This window comes from Carcharhinus amblyrhynchos, unplaced genomic scaffold (genome assembly GCF_965287045.1).
Source record: "Carcharhinus amblyrhynchos unplaced genomic scaffold, sCarAmb.v2.hapA scaffold_38, whole genome shotgun sequence".
Lineage (NCBI taxonomy): Eukaryota > Metazoa > Chordata > Chondrichthyes > Carcharhiniformes > Carcharhinidae > Carcharhinus > Carcharhinus amblyrhynchos.
In genome coordinates, this window is record NW_027649779.1 from 8552631 (window position 1) to 8573732 (window position 21102).

At 46.6% G+C, this 21102-nt stretch overlaps 2 protein-coding genes and 1 pseudogene across 3 annotated transcripts; 2 read left to right on the forward strand and 1 right to left on the reverse strand.

The window, feature by feature from the left end:
• Positions 1-3804, reverse strand: LOC145362460 (uncharacterized). The gene is given in 3 exon segments (XM_080218473.1): positions 1-117; positions 120-977; positions 3279-3804. Coding segments are annotated over 3 exon segments (1461 nt in total). The 3' UTR covers positions 1-40.
• Positions 3805-9604: 5800 nt separating this feature from the next.
• On the forward strand, positions 9605-17520 carry LOC145362514 (uncharacterized; annotated as a pseudogene). Its single transcript, XR_013889990.1, has 2 exons — positions 9605-9616; positions 15696-17520. The product of XR_013889990.1 is annotated as an uncharacterized LOC145362514 (transcript).
• LOC145362461 (uncharacterized) lies at positions 11055-12409 on the forward strand. The gene has a single exon (XM_080218474.1). It carries the CDS (start codon positions 11291-11293, stop codon positions 12407-12409), a length of 1119 nt encoding a protein of 372 aa, XP_080074600.1. The 5' UTR covers positions 11055-11290.
• Positions 17521-21102: the final 3582 nt, after the last annotated feature.

Here is a 21102-nt window from a genome sequence, read left to right on the forward strand (position 1 = left end):
TATACACTGAGCAGGTGAACAGTTTCTCCCCAGTGTAACCTCACTGATGTCTCAGCAGGTGGGATAACTGAGTGAATTCCTTCCCACACTGAGAGCAGGTAAACAGCCTCTCCCCATGTGAACTCGCTGGTGTCTCTGCAGGTTGGATAACTGACTGAAACCCTTCCCACACTGACAGCAGGTAAACGGCTTCTCCCCAGTGTGAACTCGCTGGTGTGTCCGCAGGTGGAATTGTCGAGTGAATCCCTTCCCACACTGAGAGCAGGTGAACGGTCTCTCCCCAGTATGAACTCGCTGGTGTGTCTGCAGGCTGGAGAATTGAGTGAATCCCTTCCCACACTGAGAGCAGATGAACAGCCTCTCCCCAGTATGAACTCGCTGGTGTGTCTGCAGGCTGGACAATTGAATGAATCCCTTCCCACACTGAGAGCAGATGAATGGCCTCTCCCCATTGTGAATTTGTTTGTGCCTCTGCAAGGTGGATGACACAGTGAATCTCTTCCCACACTGAGAGCAGGTGAACGGCCTCTCCCCAGTGTGGATGCGCTGATGTGCCTGCAGGTCGCATAACCGAGTGAACCTCTTCTCACACTGAGAGCAGGTGAATGGCCTCTCCCCAGTGTGAACTCGCTGGTGTGTCCGCAGATTGGACAACTGGTTGAATCCCTTCCCACACTGAGAGCAGGTGAATGGCCTCTCCCCAGTGTGAATTCGCTGGTGTCTCTGCAAAGTGGTTAACACAGTGAATCCTTTTCCACACTGAGAGCAGGTGAATGGCCTTTCTCCAGTGTGAACTCGCTTGTGTGACTGCAGGTGGGGGAGTCGAATGAATCCCTCCCCACACTGAGAGCAGATGAATGGCCTCTCCCCAGTGTGGCTGCGCCGATGAGCATCCAGCAGAGATGGGAATCTGTATCTCTTTCCACAGTCCGCACATTTCCATGGTTTCTCCATGGTGCAGGCGTCCTTGCCTCTGCCTTGGGTGGACAATCAGTTGAAGCCTCACCCACACACGCAATACATGTACAGTCTCTCCCTGCTGTGAATGGTGTGATATTTATTCAGGCTGTGTAACTGGTTAAAGCTCTTCAGTCAGTGCACTGGAACACTCTCACTTGAATGTGGAAGTGTGTTGATGCTTTTCCAGTCGCACTGATGTTTGAAATCTTTTCAAATCTCCTTCCAGATTCAATGGTTGATGATGTTCAGCTTCCAAGGAACATGACTCTGCCAGATCTAGACCTGACATTTGAGATCTCAGCCTGTGATTCCTCTTTCAATATCCTGTAAAACAAGTTGACGCAAGTCATCAGTGTCCGTACAGGATAGAAATTCAGAACAGACAATTCTAGTTTCTATGGAACATTCTTTCCTCTCTCATTCCCCAAAAGCTGCAAATCTCCATCCCACACACTCCCTCCATTCTCACGCTGCTGTATCTAACATTCACCCTCCCAATTCTCCTGAAGTTGATGATTGAGGCTGATTGACAGATTCATACTCACTGATTCCTGTCCTGGATGTGGAGATGTCGGTGTTGGACTGGGGTTAACACAGTAAGAAGTCTTACAACACCAGGTTAAAGTCCAAAGGTTTATTTGGTAGCAAACGTCACTATCTGAAAATCTCCATGCAGGCTGCCAGACAGATATGACTGGACTAAAAACGTGCGGAATATACAGACTGGATTCACTCCCTTACCCTTCAGTTGCTGCAGGTCCCCAATTTCCCCCAGAATGAGAATAGAAATGGAAAGAGGGAGACATTGATTTCCTCGCAGAGGAGGAAGCGGCTTCTCAAGCTCATTGGCTAACTTCCGCATTGTGACGTCACAATCGAGCACTGCCAGAATCAGCCAATAGGAATCACTCCGCGGTGACGTTCTAGGATTTCAATGCGCACGCCCGGGCACACGAACCCAGGAGCCCCGCCCCCATGCTCCTCCCCCCCCGCCCCTCCCCCCTATCGAGCAAAGGTCATCGAAGCAAAACACAGCGGATTGGACACCAGCTCAGGGCTGGCGGTCAAAGCCCCGCCCACCGCCACGTGAGTTCGGGTTCCGTCTCCTCATTGTCCTCATGCGGGAGATTGACCAATGGCAACGCGTGGAGGACCGCATGGCGCTGGTCCTCCAGCCAATCAGAGTCTTGTATCAATGGCCTCGCGGAGCTTCCTGTGGACATGAATGTGGGGGTTCGATCAGTAAGTTTGCTGATGATAGAAAAATTGGTGTTGTGGTCAATAGTGAAGAGGAAAGCCTTGGATTACAGGACGGTATGACTGGCTGGTTAGATGGACAGAACAGTGGCAAATGTCATTTAACCCCGAAATGTCTGAGGTGATGCATTTTGGAAGAACTACAAGGCAGGGAATACACAATGAACAATAGGACACCAGGAAGTACAGAGGACCAGAGGGATCTTGGGGTGCATGTCCATCAGACCCTGAAGACAGCAGGACCAGACTGATAAAGTGGTTAAGAACGGATATGGGATACATATCTTTTTTAGCTAAGGCATCAAATATTCCAATAGTAAGAAGTCTTACAACACCAGGTGAAAGTCCAACAGGTTTATTTAGTAGCAAACACCATTAGCTTTCGCTTGCTGCTCCTTCGTCAGGTGATTGGGAGATCTTTTCACAAACAGAGCATATAAAGACACAAACTCAATCACAGAATAGTGATTGAAACACCAGACTTTACAGCTTAAAGGTACAATGTAAGTGGAGAGAGCATGAGCACAAGTTAAAGAGATGTGTATTGTCTCCAGACAGACTGTTTGTGAGATTTTGCAAGTCCAGGAAAGTCATGGGGGTTACAGATAGTGTGAAATAAAACCAAGATCCCAGTTGAGGCCATCCTCATGTGTGCGGAACTTGGCTATCAGTCTCTGCTCAGCGACTCTGCGCTATCGTGCGTCGTGAAGGATGCCTTGAAGAACGCTTACCCGAAGACCAGAAGCCGAATGCCCATGACCGCTGAAGTGTTCCCCGACAGGAAGAGAACAGTCTTGCCTGGTGATTGTCAAGCGGTGTTCATTCATCCGTTGACATAGCGTCTGCATGGTCTCCCCAATGTACCATACCATGGTTGTGAGACCGGCCAGCCCAGCAGAAATACTCTGATCCTCCCCATTGACCAACTGTGAGAATGAACAAAATGCAGTCCTGGATGTAATTGAGAGCTGAAACAGGAACAGCAGATTCCAACCCTGAATATCACTCGTGAACTTGTTGGTGTCTCAGCAGCTGGGATGAAATTCTGAATCCCATCTCACGCTGAGAGCAGGTGAATGGTCTCTCCCCAGTGTGAACTCGCTGGTGTAGCCACAGTTCGGATATTCGAGTGAATCCCTCCCCACACTGAGAGCAGGTGAACTGTCTCTCCCCAGTGTGAACTCGCTGGTGTGTCTGCAAAGTGGATAACTGAGTGAATCCTTCCCCACACTGAGAGCAGGTGAATGGACTCTCCCCAGTGTGAATTCGCTGATGTCGCCACAGGTTGGATGAGTCAATGAATCCCTTCCCACACTGAGAGCAGGTGAATGGCCCCTCCCCAGTGTGAATTCGTTGATGTGTCTGCAGGTGGGGGAACAGCATGAATCCCTTCCCACACTGAGAGCAGGTGAATGGCCCCTCCCCAGTGTGAACTCGCTGGTGTCTCTGCAGTTGGGGGAACTGCATGAATCCCTTCCCACGCTGAGAGCAGGCCTCTCCCCAGTGTGGTTGCGCCAATGAGCTTCCAGCAGAGATGGGGACACTGTATCTCTTTCCACATTCCGCACATTTCCATGGTTTATCCATGATGCAGGCGTCCTTGCCTCTGCCTTGGGTGGACAATCAGTTGAAGCCTTGTCCACACACACAACATGTGTACAGTCTCTCCCCACTGTGAATGGTGTGATATTTATTCAGGCTGTGTAACTGGTTAAAGCTCTTCAATCAGTGCTCTGGAAAACTCTCACTTGAATTTGGCAGTATGTTGATGTTTTTCCAGTCACACTGATGTTTGAAATCTTTTCAAATCTCCTTCCAGATTCAATGGCCGATGATATTCAGGTCCCAAGGAATATGACTCTGTCAGATCTAGACTTGATGTTTGAGATTACAGCCTCTGGTTCCTCTTTCAATATCCTGTAAAACAAGTTGACACAAGTCATCAGCATCAGTACAGGTTAGAAATCTAGAACAGACAATTCTAGTTTCTAAGGACATTTTTTCCTCTCTTATTCCCTGCTGAGAATGAGCAAAAGACAACCAAGAAGTGAAGTTTGTGGGGTGTGACAGTGAGGGGGTGGGAAGAGACACAGGATCTGGGGGAGGGTGAGGGGAGGGGGTGGGAGTGGTCTCTCCTGTGGAGTCAGTGCCCAGCTCCCAGTCTCTGGAGAAAAGTCTCAGGAAGCCCACAATGGTGTGACTGATTGATAAAAATAAATCAATGCTGGGAGGGTGATTTTAGAAAGTCTCTCCCTAAGGGGATGGACACAGCTTGTTACCAGGTTAAAGAGGGGACTTTAGCTCTTTCCAGGGACTGGAGGAGGGAGAGGGGGAGGTGGGGTGGGGTGGGGGGGTGTGTTTCCAGACTCTGTCCTTTCCCCCGGCTCTCGGATGAACCAGTTCTGATTAGATTGTGGGCTGGGGGGGCCTGGAGCCGGAAACCCTGGGGTTAAAATAGCCCGGCTTTGTAATTAGTCACAAACACGTTAACCCTTTGGTGTGTGGCAAAGCGTAAATTAAATATCTGTAAAATGAAACTGTCTATTGGTTGTGTGTGTTTGAGAGCTTGTTTTAAAACCATTGGTCCAATTCAGAGCCTGTTTTGCTGCTGGGATTCTGGCTGCTGCTTTGGACACAAATGTTGTAAAGTTGTCTTCTGCAGCCTGCTTTCTGCAGTTTAAAATCCCAAGCACAAAGACACAGGTTTTTGAAAGACTCAACGCTGGATGATTTATTTTAGTTTTCTCAGCATTTCTTTACAATATTTATATTGGGCAAACACCACACTTTTTACCTAATATATGCAACTTCATTACAATATTCGATGGGGGGGAAGAGAGAGGGGGGAAAGAGTGGGGGAGAGAGACACAGACAGGCAGGGAGAGAGAAAGAGACATGGGAAAAAGGTGGGGCAGAGTGAGGGGAAATTAGGAAAAGACAGCAAAAGGTGAGGCTTGTGGGGGTTGCGGTGAGGGGGTGAGAAGAGATACAGAATCTGGGGGTGGGGTCTCATGTGGAGAGGGAGAGAGAGGAAGATGTCTGATTCCCTTATTTCCCACTCACTTGACCCCAATCCTGACAATATTACTTTGTATCTGGCCCTGTTCAGGCTATGTATATGTGGGATCTTGCTGCACACTCATGCTCTCTGTTTCTCCACCCCCCCCAACATTTCTCGCACTGTGACTACGCCCCACAATTTAAATGTAAAAAAGATGGAGAAGAAGAAGGAGGGTGGGGTAGCAGAGAGAAACAGGGGGAATGGAGAAGGGGTGGGGAGTGTCGGGGGTTCAGTGAACGGGGGTCAGGGACAGAGACAGAGGCTCTGAGGGTGGGGATGTCCTCCTGCAGTGTGAGATTCCTTGTGGGATCCGGATTGTAACATTCTCAGTCTCTCTCTCTCTCTCCCTCTCACTGTAAAGCACTCAGGAGGGAGAGGGAGCTGAAATTCAAATTCCTGAGCCTGGGGGAAAGGCTTGGTCTCAAACCCAGAGTCCTGCTTGTGTTTTTGGACAGGGCGCTGGGATTTGTGGGTGTGGATGGAGAGGATTGTTCTGGTTAACTGGGGAGAGGGAGATTTGTTCTTTCTAGCTGAGGTATAATGCAGCCTCTGTGACTAGGCCTCACTTCAAGGACTAATTCTCAGGAGCCCTTTTGCATTCCCCAACAGGGTTTAAGTGGCTGGATTCAGTGGTTCAATAAACTGTGCAGCAGCCACTTCAGGATCAGAGTGTGGATTTTCGTGCTCTCCCTCTCTCATTTCTCTTTTGAATGTGAGGTTTTATTTTGAATGGTTGAGAGGGATTTGGAGGGGGATTGAAGAGGGTTTGGGCAGTGGCGGGTACGGGACTGAGAGAGATTTGGAGGGGGATTGGAGAGGGTTTGGGCAATGGCGGGTACGGGGCTGAGAGGAACTTTGGAGGGAAACTGACGAGGGCTTGGACAAGTGAGGAGGGTTTGGGCAGTGAGGGGGGTCCGGGGCTGAGAGGGATTTGGAGGGGGATTGAAGAGGGTTTGGGCAATGGGGGGTATGGGGCTGAGAGGGACTTTGGAGGGGAATTGACGAGGGTTTGGACAGTGAGGAGGGTTTGGGCAGTGGTGGGGTGTATGGAGCTGAGAGGGATTTTGGAGGGGAATTGGAGAGGGTTTGGGCAGTGAGGAGGGTTCGGGCAGTGAGGGGGGTACGGGGCTGAGGGGGATTTGGAGAGGGATTGAAGAGGGTTTGCCAAAAATTTATCTGTCTCAAGATTTAAAAGTAGCAACTAACTTAGCATCAACTGCCTTCTGTAGGACAGAGTTCCAAACCTCTACCATCCTGAGTAGAGGTGCTTCTTAACCAGGATTTGTGAATCTCAGGGCTTTTCCAGTCACAGAAAGACCTGAAATTTGCTCTCTGACAGAATCAACAAACCTGTAACATTCCACATTCAGATTCTGCTGACATTCAGGTCCTGTTGTGTTGAGTGACTCAGTCAGATCACATTGTGATGTTTGATTTGTGTTTCCCGTCTGTCAATCCTCCACTTCCAGCACCCTGTAAATTTACAGAAACCATCACTGTCAGTCCAGGATAGAAATTCACAACATTCTCTCCTCTATAATCACCAACTGTAATTCAATGAGTTCCTGGACGTTTTATCACACCTTTTATATTGCCCCCATTCTCAACCACTAATCAGTCAACACATCAATCCCACACTGCTTTCCTAGACCAACTGAAAAGCAAAAAGACTCATCACTTTACAGGATAATGACTGACGGTCAACCAAACAATCTTTATCTGTTGTCAATATTTTAACAGCCAGTGAAAAGAAATATTCAAAGAAAAATTACAAAAAACTATATTTTTTAATGTCCGGACAATTTTCCAGAGATTTGGGTTGGAATCCCACAGTCCAAAGATGTATAGGTTAGGTGGATTAGCCGTGCGAAATGCACATGGTTCCAGGGATAGGGCTGGGAAGTGGGTCAGGGAAGCTGCTTTGTTGGAGAGTCAGTGCATACTTGATGGGCTGAATGGCTTCCTTCTGCACTGTAGGGATTCTATGATCCTATGGTGAATGGTATGGTGAATTTTGAATATAATTAAAATCTGGAACTAAAAGCCTAGTGATCACCATGAATCCTCCCATCTCATTCACTAATGCCTTCGAGGGAGGGAAATCTGCTCTCCTTACCTGATCTAGCCTATGTGTAACTCCAGATCATGATGTGGAGATGCCGGCGTTGGACTGGGGTAAAACAGAAAGGAATCCCACAACACCAGTTTAGAGTCCAAACAGGTTTATTTGTGACAAATAACTGTGTTATTTGTGTTTTTACTGTGCTTACCCAAGTCCAACGCCAGCATATCCACATCATAACTCCAGATCCACAGCAATGTGGTTGACTCTTAAAATGTCCTCCGAAACTCAGTTCAAGAACAAATAGGAATGGGTGATGAATGCTGGCCCAGCCAGTGACACCCACAGTGTGAATGAATTAGGAAAAATATCTGCCATTCTTATCTGGTCTGGTCTAACTATATATCAAGAGCAATGTGGTTGACTCTTAAAATGCCCTCTGAGACGGCCTAGCAAACCACTCAGTTGAAGGACAATTAGGGATGGACAATAAATTCTGGCCCAGCCAGTAACTCCCACATCCCATAGACAAATAAAAAAATTGCCGGAGACTCCAGTCCAATCCGGGAGAGTTGGTAACTGGTCCAGGCTCACAGCGCATGCGTCCTGTTGTACATTGTTCCTATAAAGATGGTGGCCGGTAATCAGTCTTAATATCATTCCCCTTCATAAAAACATGCATTATTTCTCCTTTCAAATAATTGTTCAATTCTCTTTATGAAAAACCTGAATTAACAAAAAATAACATTGGAAGAGTTGCAGAAGCCTCTGCAGTGTTCATGGACATTTTTAAAATTAACAAAGTTTCCTTCACTCAATAGTGTCAGCTGCGAATTCTCGTACAGTTTTAGAAATAAAACTATTTGCAGTGATGCAGTTAATTTCATAACTTTTCAAGGATCACAGAATCCTATACTGCAGAAGAAGGCCGTTCAGCCCATCAAGTTGGGACCGACCACAATCCCCCCCATGCCTATCCTCATAAGCCATGCATTATCTCTCGCTAGTCCCCCTGACAATTTTTAGCATTGCCAATCCACCTAACCTGCATATCTTTGGACTGTGGGAGGAAACCTATGCAGACACGGGGAGAACATGCAAACTCCACACAAATAGTGACTCAAGCTGGGAATAGAACCTGGGTCCCTGGTGCTGTGCAACATCAGTGCTAACCACTGTGCTGTCCCTCAATGTTGGTCTTGGAAATAGGGCAGTGCTGACCCAGTCAGTTCTGGAATGTAAGTGGTCAGTTATCCTATTTACAGCAGCACGGCTACACCAGAAAGAGACCATTCATATATGTTATGTGTGTAGATAGATTTATTCATTTTCCCCTTCTGTTGACATATTTAAAAGTTCAAAGGATTTGATCAACCATGAGTTCACTCTTATTGTCAAGTCAGTGTGTGTGTGTGGAGAGGGGGGTGGATGGTAAATCATCAGTTTGTTACACCAGCTGACACTCCAAGGAGTTCATCTTCAGGTGTAGACGTTTGTTTTGCAACTAACTAAACTCAGGACAGAGCTGTGGTGCCTGTTGACACTAGCTGCTGCGTTAGTTATTTAAATTGTATACCTTGCTGCTTTAGCTTCAATCGTAATTGAAGCACAAAACATGATTATTTTGATGCAATAGCACCCTTCAATGGCGGCTATCTTACCCAGCATTCACAGCGTACCAGAATATGCCCTCATCCCGGAACAGATTTCGCGCATGCGTACTGTAGATCTGAAGCGCATGCGCAGTGGGTGCTGCTGCGCTCGCGGGAAGGCGGTTTTATCGGCTCCGGGTTTCCAGGGAAACGGCTGATTCTGGAGGGTAATGGAGGCGGTGGGGTGGGTGGGGAGGCTTCATCAGCACCCAGTGGAGACAGGAAACCCCGAGTAATAACTGCTGGGTGCCGCCTTCGTCCCATTGGGGACCGCGAGCACAGATGCCGGAGTTGGAGGCCCCGAGTTAACGGCTGTCATCCTGAGGGAAGCGCTGCGCATGCGCGGAGCTCCCTGCCAGCAGGAGGAGAGAATGTTGTGAATTTCTATCCGGGACTGACAGGGAGGGACTTTGTTTGGAACCTCCTTTTACAGGGAGTTAGAGGGGGAGGATTTACACACAGAAAACTCAACCCCAAGACAAACGTTCCTCGCTTAATTTCTATTCTTGACTGACGGTGGTGATCTTTTTTACAGGAAATTTGATGACAAAATTTGAAGGCAAACTCAAACCAGACATCAGATCAAAACCTGACAGAGTCCACTCCTTTCATCAGAACCTGAATGTAAGTATGTCTGTAGATAAAGATCCAAACACTTGTGTGACTGGAAATAGGAAACAATAATGTCGTGGAAGGATTTGCAAAAATGGGATCCAAAACTTCACCACATCCTTGAGTGAAGAAATCCTTCCTCATCTGAGCTTTCTCTCCATTTTTCAGCCTGTTCCAATAAGTCTTGACTCCCTTGTCATTCAAAAACTGTCTAACTCACCCTTGAAGATATTCAATGCCTCCACTGGTCCCCATGGAGAGGAATCGAGATACTAACAGTTCTCTGAGGGAAGAGATTTGTCCAAATATATAATGTCCCTCCAGTCCAATGTTACACAACCAGATAAGTGCATTTTATTACAGAGCCATAAATAATATATCTAATCTCTGCCGTATAAAAATATCAGACACGTCTCTGTCCTATATTAGTATACTGTCCCCTTTAATATATTTCAGAAATGAGATGGGCACGTGAAGGACATAAACTTGCAGGGGAAAGGGAATATAGAAGGGGAATGGGACTCACTGGATTGTTCGACAGAAGTCAGCATGGACTTGAGTTACTGAATGGATTCCTTCTGTGCTGTAATGACTCGATGAGTGGAAACATACAGAGCTACAGAGCCTCATTACAAGATGAGAAATACTAAATGTACTTTGTTACAGAACCATAAATAGTATATCAGATCCACAATATTAACAACACTCGGCATACCTCTGTCCTCTAATAATTTATTATTCTCTTAAATGTCAGCCATCTCTGAGGGAAACCAGCCCTTTAATTGTGAACATTAGGAAAGAGACCATCCTTTTAGCCAGACAAATAAATGTGTCAAGCTGAGGGAGCAAAGGATGTCAATGTCTTTGAGAAAGAGAGTCGTAATGCAGAAGTCAGCCAATGAGCTTCAGAGTGAAACTTCCTCCTCTGTGCAACATCTGGGAGGAAATCAATGTTTCCCCCTTTCCATTTCTTTTCTCATTCTGGGAAAAATTGGGGACTTGCAGCAACTGAAGGGAAAGGAAGTGAATCCAGTCTGTATATTCCACACATTTTCAGTCCAGTCATATCGGCATAGATCTGTCTGGCAGCCTGCATGGAGATTTTCAGCTGTGAGTCTCCAGGACAGGAAGCAGTGAGGCTGATTGAGCATGGATCTGTCAATCAGCACCTTCAGGAGAATTGGGAGGGTGAATATTAGATACAGCAGAGTGAGAATGGAGGGAGAGTGTGTGGGATGGAGATTTCCAGCTTTTGGGGAATGAGAGAGGAAAAAAAAATTGCATAGAAACTAGAATTGTTCTGAATTTCTATCTTGTACTGACACTGATGACTTGTATCAATTTGTTTTACAGGATATTGAAAGAGGAATCACAGGCTGAAATCTCACATCTCACGTCACATCTAGATCTGGCAGAGTCATATTCCTCAGGATCTGAATATCATCGGCCATTGAATCCGGAAAGAGATTTGAAAAGATTTCAAACATCAGTGTGACTGGAAAAGCATCAACACACGGCCAAATTCAAGTGAATGTGTTCCAGAGCACTGACTGAAGAGCTTTAACCAGTTACACAGCCTGAATAAATATCACACCATTCACAGTGGGGAGAGACTGTACACGTATTGTGTGTGGGCGAGGCTTCACCTGATTGTCCACCCAAGGGAGAGGCAAGGACACCTGCACCATGGAGAAACCATGGAAATGTGCAGACTGTGGGAAGAGATACAGAGCCCCATCTCTGCTGGATGCTCATCGGCGCATCCACACTGAAGAGAGACCATTCACCTGCTCTCAGTGTGGGAAGGGATTCAACCAGTTATTCCACTTGCAGAGACACCAGCAAGTTCACACTGGGGAGAGACCATTCACCTGCTCTCAGTGTGGAAAGGGATTCCCTCGATTATCCACTTTGCAGAGACACCAGCGAGTTCACACTGGGGAGAGACCGTTCACCTGCTCTCAGTGTGGAAAGGGATTCACTGTGTTATTCCAACTGCGGAGACACCAGCGAATTCACACTGGGGAGAGGCCATTCATCTGCTGTCAGTGTGGGAAGAGATTCATTGACTCAACCAGTCTGCAGATACATGAGCGAGTTCACACTGGGGAGAGGCCGTTCACCTGCTCTCAGTGTGGAGAGAGATTCATTCAGTTGTCCCACTTGCAGAGACACCAGCAAGTTCACACTGGGGACAGGCCATTCACCTGCTCTCAGTGTGGAGAGAGATTCATTCAGTTGTCCCACTTGCAGAGACACCAGCAAGTTCACACTGGGGAAAAGCCATTCACCTGCTCTCTGTGTGGAAAGGGATTCACTCTGTTATCCACTTTGCAGAAACACCAGCGAACTCACACTGGGGAGAGACCGTTCACCTGCTCTCAGTGTGGAACTGGATTCACTGTGTTATCCCATCTGCGGAGACACCAGCGAATTCACACTGGGGAGAAGCCATTCCCCTGCTGTCAGTGTGGGAAGAGATTCATTGACTCATCCAGCCTGCAGATACATAAGCGAGTTCACACTGGGGAGAGGCCGTTCACCTGCTCTCAGTGCAGGAAGAGTTTCAACCAGTTATCCCACTTGCAGAGACACCAGCGAGTTCACACTGGGGACAGGCCATTCACCTGCTCTCAGTGTGGGAAGGGATTCACTCAGTTAACCCATTTGCAGAGACACCAGCAAGTTCACACTGGGGAGAGGCCATTCACGTGCTCTCAGTGTGGAAAGGGATTCACTCGGTCATCCAGCCTGCAGTCACACAAGCGAGTTCACACTGGGGAGAGGCTGTACATAAGAACATAAGAACATGAGAAATAGGAGCAGGAGTAGGCCATCCAGCCCTTCGAGCCTGCCCCGCCATTCAATAAGATCATGGCTGATCTGTCGCTGCTCAGTTCCACTTTCCCGCCCTTTCCCCATAACCCTTAATCCCCTCTCCTATCAAAAACCCATCAACCCGCGTCTTAAAAATATCTGCTGTTAGTGTGGGAAGGGGTTCACTGACTCATCCAGCCTGCTGCAACACCAGCAAGTTCACACTGGGGAGAGGCCATTCACCTGCTGTCAGTGTGGGAAAGGATTAAGAACTTTGTCCGCCCTGCTGAGACACCATGAGTGATTCCAGGGGTGGGATTCTGCAGTTATTGTTTCTGCTGTCTTATGTCAAGGGCTGCTTTTTTTTCATTCTTACAGTTGGTCACTGGGGAGGGGCAGAGGGTGACTTTAAGAACATAAGAACTAGGAGCAGGAGTGGGCCATCTGGCCCCTCGAGCCTGCTGCGCCATTCAATAAGATCATGGCTGTTCTTTCTGTGGACTCAACTCCACTTACCTGCCTGCTCAGCATAGCCCTTAATCCCTTTACTGTTAAAATCTCATCTATCCTTGCCTTAAAAGCATTCAATGAGGTAGCCTCAACTGCTCCCTGTGCAGGGAATTCCACAGATTCACAACCTTCTGCTGGACTGGCCGGTCTCACAACTTTGCCTCCAGTGAGCTGATGCTCTTTGAGTCTTGTTGCGAATACCTGGTTTCAAATTTCACAAGGATCACAGAGTGACAGGGTATTAGGAAGTTCAGAGATACTTAGTCAGCATTTCTGTTTCAAACCCCCCAAATGCCCATCCAATTTCCTTTGTAATTGTTTATTGTCTCCACTTCCTCCTCCCTCATAGGCAGTGAGTTCCAGGTCATTACAATTCACTGTATCAAAATATTCTTCCTCACATCCTCCCCAGTATCTCTGATCCAAAACCTTAAATCTGTGTTCCCAGCCTCCCAACCCCCACCCCGTCCTTTTCCCATCAGCTAATAGGAACAGCTTTTCTTTGTCCACCTTATCTAAACCTGTCAGAATTTTGTCCACCTCTGTCAAATCTCCCCTCAACCTCCTTTGTTCCAAGGAGAACAACAGAGGCCTGACATCGACAATAAAAAAAACTAACAGAATATCTTAATACTTGAAATCAAAACTGGAATGTTTAAATTCTGTGTTAAAGATATTGTGAATATATTGTTCTGTACAATAAAGAGATTTGAATAACTCAGCTTGGGTGTGGTTGAATGAAATGTATCAATCTGGTATCCACCTACAGTCCAGAGGAAATCTGGAATGTGTGGCTGGAAATACTTCCCTAACAACACGGTGGGCGTATTTACATCTCACGCATTGTAGTCGTTCAAAATGGCAGTGTCGGGATTGACAATAGCCAAGACAGCTACATACAGGCACATATACTGTCATAACTGAAGGACTTCAGATTGAATGTGAGGCATGATGAGACTGGACTATCTTGACCACATTCCTATGACTGCTCAGTTTGTGCTACAATGAACCATTAAAGCTGCTTAGCAGGCTCTCAACAGAGGGCCGGGTGAGAATATTTACTTAGAATGAGTTAGAATTAAACTTATTCCAGGACTGGCTGGTGCTCAGCGATTGAGATACCCAAAGCTGTAATCAATCAAGAAACAGTGGTAGGTAATTGATGAAGAAGAAGTGTTTTCAGGCATTGTTTAAATTATTTCATCATAAATTTGTGATAAGAACTGTAAGGACTTGCAACCCAAGAGTCGATGCACTGATGGTATACTCCAAATAGCACTGCGCTGAAAAAGGGGTCAGAGCAAGAAGTAAAGTGTTTTCAGGCATTATTTAAATTATTTCATCATGAATTTGTGGTAAGAGCTGTGAGGGACCTGTAACCCAGCAGCCGGTGAATTAACAGTGTGCTCCAAGTTGCACTGGGCTGAAAAGGGGATCTGAGCAACAAGTGGTGACCTCAGACATTGTTTAAATTACATCATCACTGGCCAACTTCCGCTTTGTGACGTCACAACGGAGCCATCACTGAAACAACCAATAGGAATCACTGCTCCGCGGTGACGGCTGCGGGTCCCAGTGCGCAGGCCGGGGCCTGTGCGGACCCGGGAGCCCCGCCCCCACCCGTTGCTCCCCTCCCCCGGCCCCTCCTCGAGCCAAGGTTTCCAGACAAGCGGCTGGCGGATCCGGCCAGAGCGAGAGGCCGCTCGGTGATCTCCCCCTCCCCCACGGCCCTGGACTGCGCATGTCCAAGGGAGAGGGGGAGCTGCGCATGTTCCGGGGGAGAGCCCACCCTCTGACCTTCACGTTGAATTGTTGACCAATGGGAAGAGTTAGAGGACCGGAAGGACTGTGGCCCTCCAGCCAATCAGAGCGCGATCTTTGTGACAATGCAGATTGAACTTCAGACAGACTGAAATGTCCTCTTTTGTTGGTCAGTTGGATAACAAGCCATACCTAAAAGAGACCAACATCTGTGAGTAAAATACTTTCTATTTCTTCTCATTCTGGGGGAATTGTTGACTTGCTGCAACGAAAGGGAAAGGAAGTGAATCTAGGGAGGTTGCAGACTCTGGAAAGTTTGGCCCAGCTCTGTCAATCAGCCTGTGGAGGCTCAGTATTATATCCAGCAGAATGAGAATGGAAGGAGAGTTATTTTTTCTTCATTCATGAGACATGGGCATCGCTGGCTTTTGCTACCAAATGAACCTGTTGGACTTTTAACCTGGTGTTGTGAATTGTCTGACTGTATTTACCCCAGTCCAACGTCGGCATCTCCACATCATTGCTGGCTGGCCAGCATTTATTGCCCATCCCTCAGTGCCCTTGAACCAATTGGTTTACTGGGGCGTTTCAGAGGGCAATGTGAATCAGCACATTACTGTGCCTTTGGTGGCACATGTAGGCCATGCCAGGTGAGGATGGCAGATTTCCTTCCCTAAAAAGCATGAGTGATGGGGTTTTCTGACAATCTACAATAGTTTCACAATCATCAATAGATTCTTAATTCCACATGTTTGTACTGAATTCAAATTCTACCATTTGCTGTGGCAGGATTCGAACCTGGGTCCCCAAAACATTAGCTGAATTTTGGATTAATAGTCTAGCGATAATACCACAAGGGAATTGCCTCACAATGTGTGAGATGGAAACTTACAGCTTTTGGGGAATGAAAGGGGGGAAAAAATGCTCCAGAGAAACTAGAATTGTCTGTTCTGAATGTCTATCCTGTACTAACGCTGATTACTTTTGTCAACTTCTTTTACAGATGTTAGAAATGAGGATTTAAGCCAGAAATCTCAAACCAAACGTTGCATCAGGATCTGAAAGATTCAGTTGATTCATTGCAAAGTGAAGATCAGTGGCCTTTGAATCTAGATGGAGAAATAATTGTCTGCTCTATCAGCTTCATCAGTTATTAATTCTCAGTGTGACTCGAAAAGCATCAGCACACACACTTTGAACTGATTGTTCCAGCCTTAACCAGTTACACAGCTTGAAAAAACATTCCCGTTTGGAGCTTGGAAAGACCCTATGTGTGTCCAGTGTGCGGAAACTTAATTTGATTGTTGAACATGGAGAGACTCGAAGACACCTACACCACGGAGAAACCGTGGAAATGTGAGGACTGTGGAAAGAGATTCATAACCCCCTCAAAACTAGAAACTCATCGACGTATTCACACCGGGGAGCGGCCGTTTACCTGCTCTGATTGTGGGAAGGGATTCACAAATTCATCCCACCTGCTGACACACCAGCGAATTCACATGAAGGAAAGGCCATTCACCTGCACAGCATGTGGGAAAGGTTTCAAACATTCATCCACCCTGAAGATACATCAGCGAGTTCACTCTGGGGAGAGGCCATTTGCTTGCTCTGAGTGTGGGAAAGGATTCACTCAGTTATCCAACTTGCAGACACACATCAGCGAATTCACACTGGGGAGAGGCCATTCAGCTGCTCTGAGTGTGGGAAGAGATTCAATCAGTTATCCGATTTGCTGACACACCAGCGAGCTCACACTGGGGAGAGGCCGTTTACCTGCTCTCAGTGTGGAAAGGGATTCACTCAGTCATCCAACCTGCAGACACACCAGCGAGTTCACACTGAGCAGAAACAATTCAGCTGCTCTCTCTGCGCGAGAAGGTTTAAATGGTTATCCAACCTGATGCGACACTGACAGGTTCACACCGAGGAGAGGTCATTCATCTGTTCTGACTGTGGGAAGGGATTCAAAAATTCAACCCATCTGCTGACACACCAACAAATTCACACTGAGGAGAAGCCGTTCATCTGCACAGTGTGCGCAAAGAAATTCAAAGATTCATCCACTCTGCAAAAACACCAGCGAGTTCACACTGGGGAGAGACCATTCACCTGCTCTGATTGTGGGAAGCAGTTCCGAGATTTGTCCAACCTGAGAAGACACCAATGAGTCCACACTGGGGAGAGACCATTCACCTGCTCTGACTGTGGGAAAGGATTCACTCAGTCATCTACCCTGTTGAGACACCAGCGAGTTCATAATTGATTCCAGTCGTTGGATTCTGCTGTTATTGCTGCTGTTAATCACATCAACACTGAAATATGTTCACTCTGACAGTTGAAGTGGGAGGGTCAGTGAGTTTCTTTCTGCTGAACTGGCCGGTCTCACAACTTTGCTTCCCTGTTTTTAAACAAAGGCACAACATTTGCCACCCTCCAATCTTCAGGCACCTCACCTGTGGATGTCAGTTCAAATATCTCTGCTCGGGGACTTGCAATTTCCTCCCTAGCCTCCCACAGTGTCCTGGGATACACTTCATTAGGCCCTGGGGATTTATCTACCTTGATGCACTTTAAAGAGCCTCACATCTGTAGTGGGTACGCTGGTAGAAGGTATTCTGAGAGACAGAATCTACAGGCATTTAGAGAGGCAAGGACTGATTAGGGACAGTCAGCATGGCTTTGTGAGTGGAAAATCATGTCTCAGAAGTTTGAGTTTTTTGAAAGGGTAACCAAGAAGGTAGATGAGGGCAGTGCAGTTGATGTTGTCTACATGAACTTTAGCAAGGCCTTTGATAAGATACCACATAGTAGGTTGTTGCATCAGATTAAATCTCACGGGATCCAATGTGAGGTAGCTAAATGGATGCAAAATTAGCTTGTTGACAGAAACCAGAGGGTAGATATAGAGAGTTGTTTTTCAAACTGGAAGCCTGTGACCAGCGGTGTGCCTCAGGGATCGGTGCTGGGTCCACTGTTATTTGTCATTTGTATTAATGATTTGGATGAGAATTTAGGAGGCATGATTACTAAGTTTGCAGATAACACCAAGGTGAGTGGCTTAGTGGACAGTGAAGAAGGTTAGTTCGGATTGCAGTGGGTTCTTGATCAATTGGGCCAGTGGGCTGACGATTGACAGATGGAATTTAATTTAATGCGAGGTGATGCATTTTGATAGATCGAACCAGGGTAGGGCTTAGTTAATGGTAGTGCATTGGGGAGAGTTGTAGAACAAAGAGATCTAGGGGTACATGTTCATAGCTCATTGAAAGTGGAGTCACAGATGGACAGGGTGGTGAAGAAGGCATTCGGCAAGCTTGGTTTCATTGGTCAGAACATTGAATACAGGAGTTGGGACGTCTTGTTGAAGTTGCACAAGACTTTGGTAAGACCACTTGTAATACTGCACACAGTTCTGGTCACCTTATTATAGACAGGATATTATTAAACTAGAAAGAAGGCAGAAAAGATTTATTAGGATGCTTCTGGGAGTTGATGGTTTGAGTTATAAGGAGACGCTGGATAGACTGGGACATTTTTCCTCTGGCGCATAGGAGGCTTAGGGGTGATCTTGTAGAAATTTATAAAATAATGAGGGGCATAGATCAGCTAGATAGTCAATATCTTTTTCCAAAGGTGGGGAAGTCTAAAACTAGAGGCCATAGGTTTAAGATGAGAGGGGAGAGATACAAAAGGGTCCAGAGGGGTGACTTTTCAGACACAGCATGGTGAGTGTCTGGAACAAATTGCCAGAGGTAGTAGTCGAGGCGGGTGCAATTTTGTCTTTTGAAAAACATTTAGACTGTTACGAGTAAGATTGCTATCAAGGGATATGGGCCAAATGCAGGCAATTGGGACTAGCTTAGTCATTTAAAAAAAGGGGCGGCATATAGAAAAACGGACAAGCACATTCACGTACAAACACAAATTCACGTGCAAACACGTGCACAACACACATAAACATGCATGCATACAAATATGTATTCATACACCATAAGTTCATGCAAGATATACACAAACGAACACAAACAAGCACGCTCACGCAAATACACTCATGGGCAACACATACGCGAACAAAAACACACACACACACACAAATTCGCTCTGACACAAATACTTCCATGCACAAATGTACAGAGGCACACATACATTCATTCCCTCCCTCACCACACACACACACACACACACACACGCACTCATTGACATGAACTTGTACAAACAGGCAGAAAAACAACATGCACGTAAATAATCAAACATGTACAAACACACATACACACACAGAAATGCAAACACACAAGTACAACACACGCATAAACATACGCAAATAGGTACACAGATCCAAGCTCAAACAGATACATGCATATTCACATTCCGGACAGAAGCACATGCATGCAGATCCACATACATACACAAACACATACATACATTCAGATGAATACATGTTATTCGATGTTCACACTGACAGGAATATAGATACAGAGACACGTAATGTTCTACACATTAACACGCAAACATGGAAAATACATATGTACACATTAACAGACTGCACACAGATGGCCAGAGAGTCAAACTTTTACACGCAAAACATTACCATGCTCAAATAGAACAGAACACCATAGCACACATTGCTACACACGGAAACACAAACATCGTTATGAAGATATCAACACGGATATACATAAGAACATAAGAAATAGGAGCAGGAGTAGGCCATCCAGCCCTTCGAGCCTGCCCCGCCATTCAATAAGATCATGGCTGATCTGTCGCTGCTCAGTTCCACTTTCCCGCCCTCTCCCCATAACCCTTAATCCCCTCTCCTATCAAAAACCCATCAACCCGCGTCTTAAAAATATTTAGCGAGGCAGCCTCCACCACTTCAATGGGCAGAGAATTCCAGAGATTCACCACCCTTTGAGTGAAGAAGTTCCTCCTCAACTCTGTTCTAAACCGCCCCCCTTTTATCTCGAGGCTGTGCCCCCTAGTCCTATTGTCTTTTTTGAGCGGGAAGAGTCTTTCCACCTCTATCCTATCCATCCCATTCATCATCTTATACGTCTCAATGAGATCTCCTCTCATTCGTCTAAACTCTAACGAGTACAAGCCCAGTTTATTCAGCCTCTCCTCATAGCTCAACCCCTTCAACTCCGGTATCAGCCTAGTAAACCTCCTCTGCACTCCCTCCAAGGCCAAAATATCTTTGCGCAGGTGCGGCGCCCAAAAATGCACACAGTACTCCAGTTGCGGCCTCACCAATGCCCTATACAGCTGCAGCAAGACCTCCCTACTTTTATATTCAATCCCCTTCGCTATGAAGGCCAGCATCCCATTCGCCTTCCTGACCACCTGCTGCACCTGCAAGCTGGGTTTTTGCGACTCATGCACAAGGACCCCGAGGTCCCTCTGCACCGTCGCCTGCTGCAGTTTTTCGCCTCGTAAGTAATAGTCCTTCCTACCATTTTTCCTACCAAAGTGGACCACCTCACACTTGCCAACATTAAATTCCATTTGCCATTTCCTGGTCCATTCGCCCAGCCTATCTAGATCCTTCTGCAGACTCTCCACACCCTCCGCACAATTTGCCGTTCCCCCAATCTTGGTGTCATCAGCAAATTTCGACACTCTACACTCGGTTCCCTCCTCCAGATCATCTATATAAATGGTAAAAAGCTGAGGCCCCAGCACCGACCCCTGGGGCACTCCACTAGTCACCATCCGCCAATCCGAATAGCACCCGTTGACCCCCACTCTCTGCCTCCTATCTGACAACCAATCCTCTATCCACGCTAACACCCTACCCCCAACTCCATGTCCCTCGACCTTCTGCAATAACCTCTTGTGAGGTACCTTGTCAAACGCCTTCTGAAAATCCAGAAAGACCACATCCACCGGCTCTCCTCTATCCACCGCCCTAGACACATCCTCATAGAACTCCAGTAAATTTGTCAGACACGACTTCCCTTTAATGAAACCGTGCTGCGTCTGCTCTATCAAGCAATTCCCTTCAAGATGCCTTGCAATTTCCTCCTTAATGACAGATTCTAACATTTTACCTACCACAGACGTTAAACTAACCGGCCTATAATTCCCTGCCTTTTGCCTGGCACCCTTCTTAAACAACGGCACTAATATGTTACCAGACATGCGCACAAAAAGACTGAGGAACAGGCTCACACAGAATGGGAAGGAAACCATCCCCGTGTGACAGAAATCAACATATTAAAGTAGGCATGAACACATGCATACATTGTGCGTGACATTAGTAAATATGTATCAACTTCACACAATGAGAGCCATGCATCCACAATGTCAGCCGAATAAAATATACACAGACCCAGACACACAACAACACAAATCAACAAGCACAAGAAAATGAACACGTTCATTAACCCTCATTCACACACATTAACGCA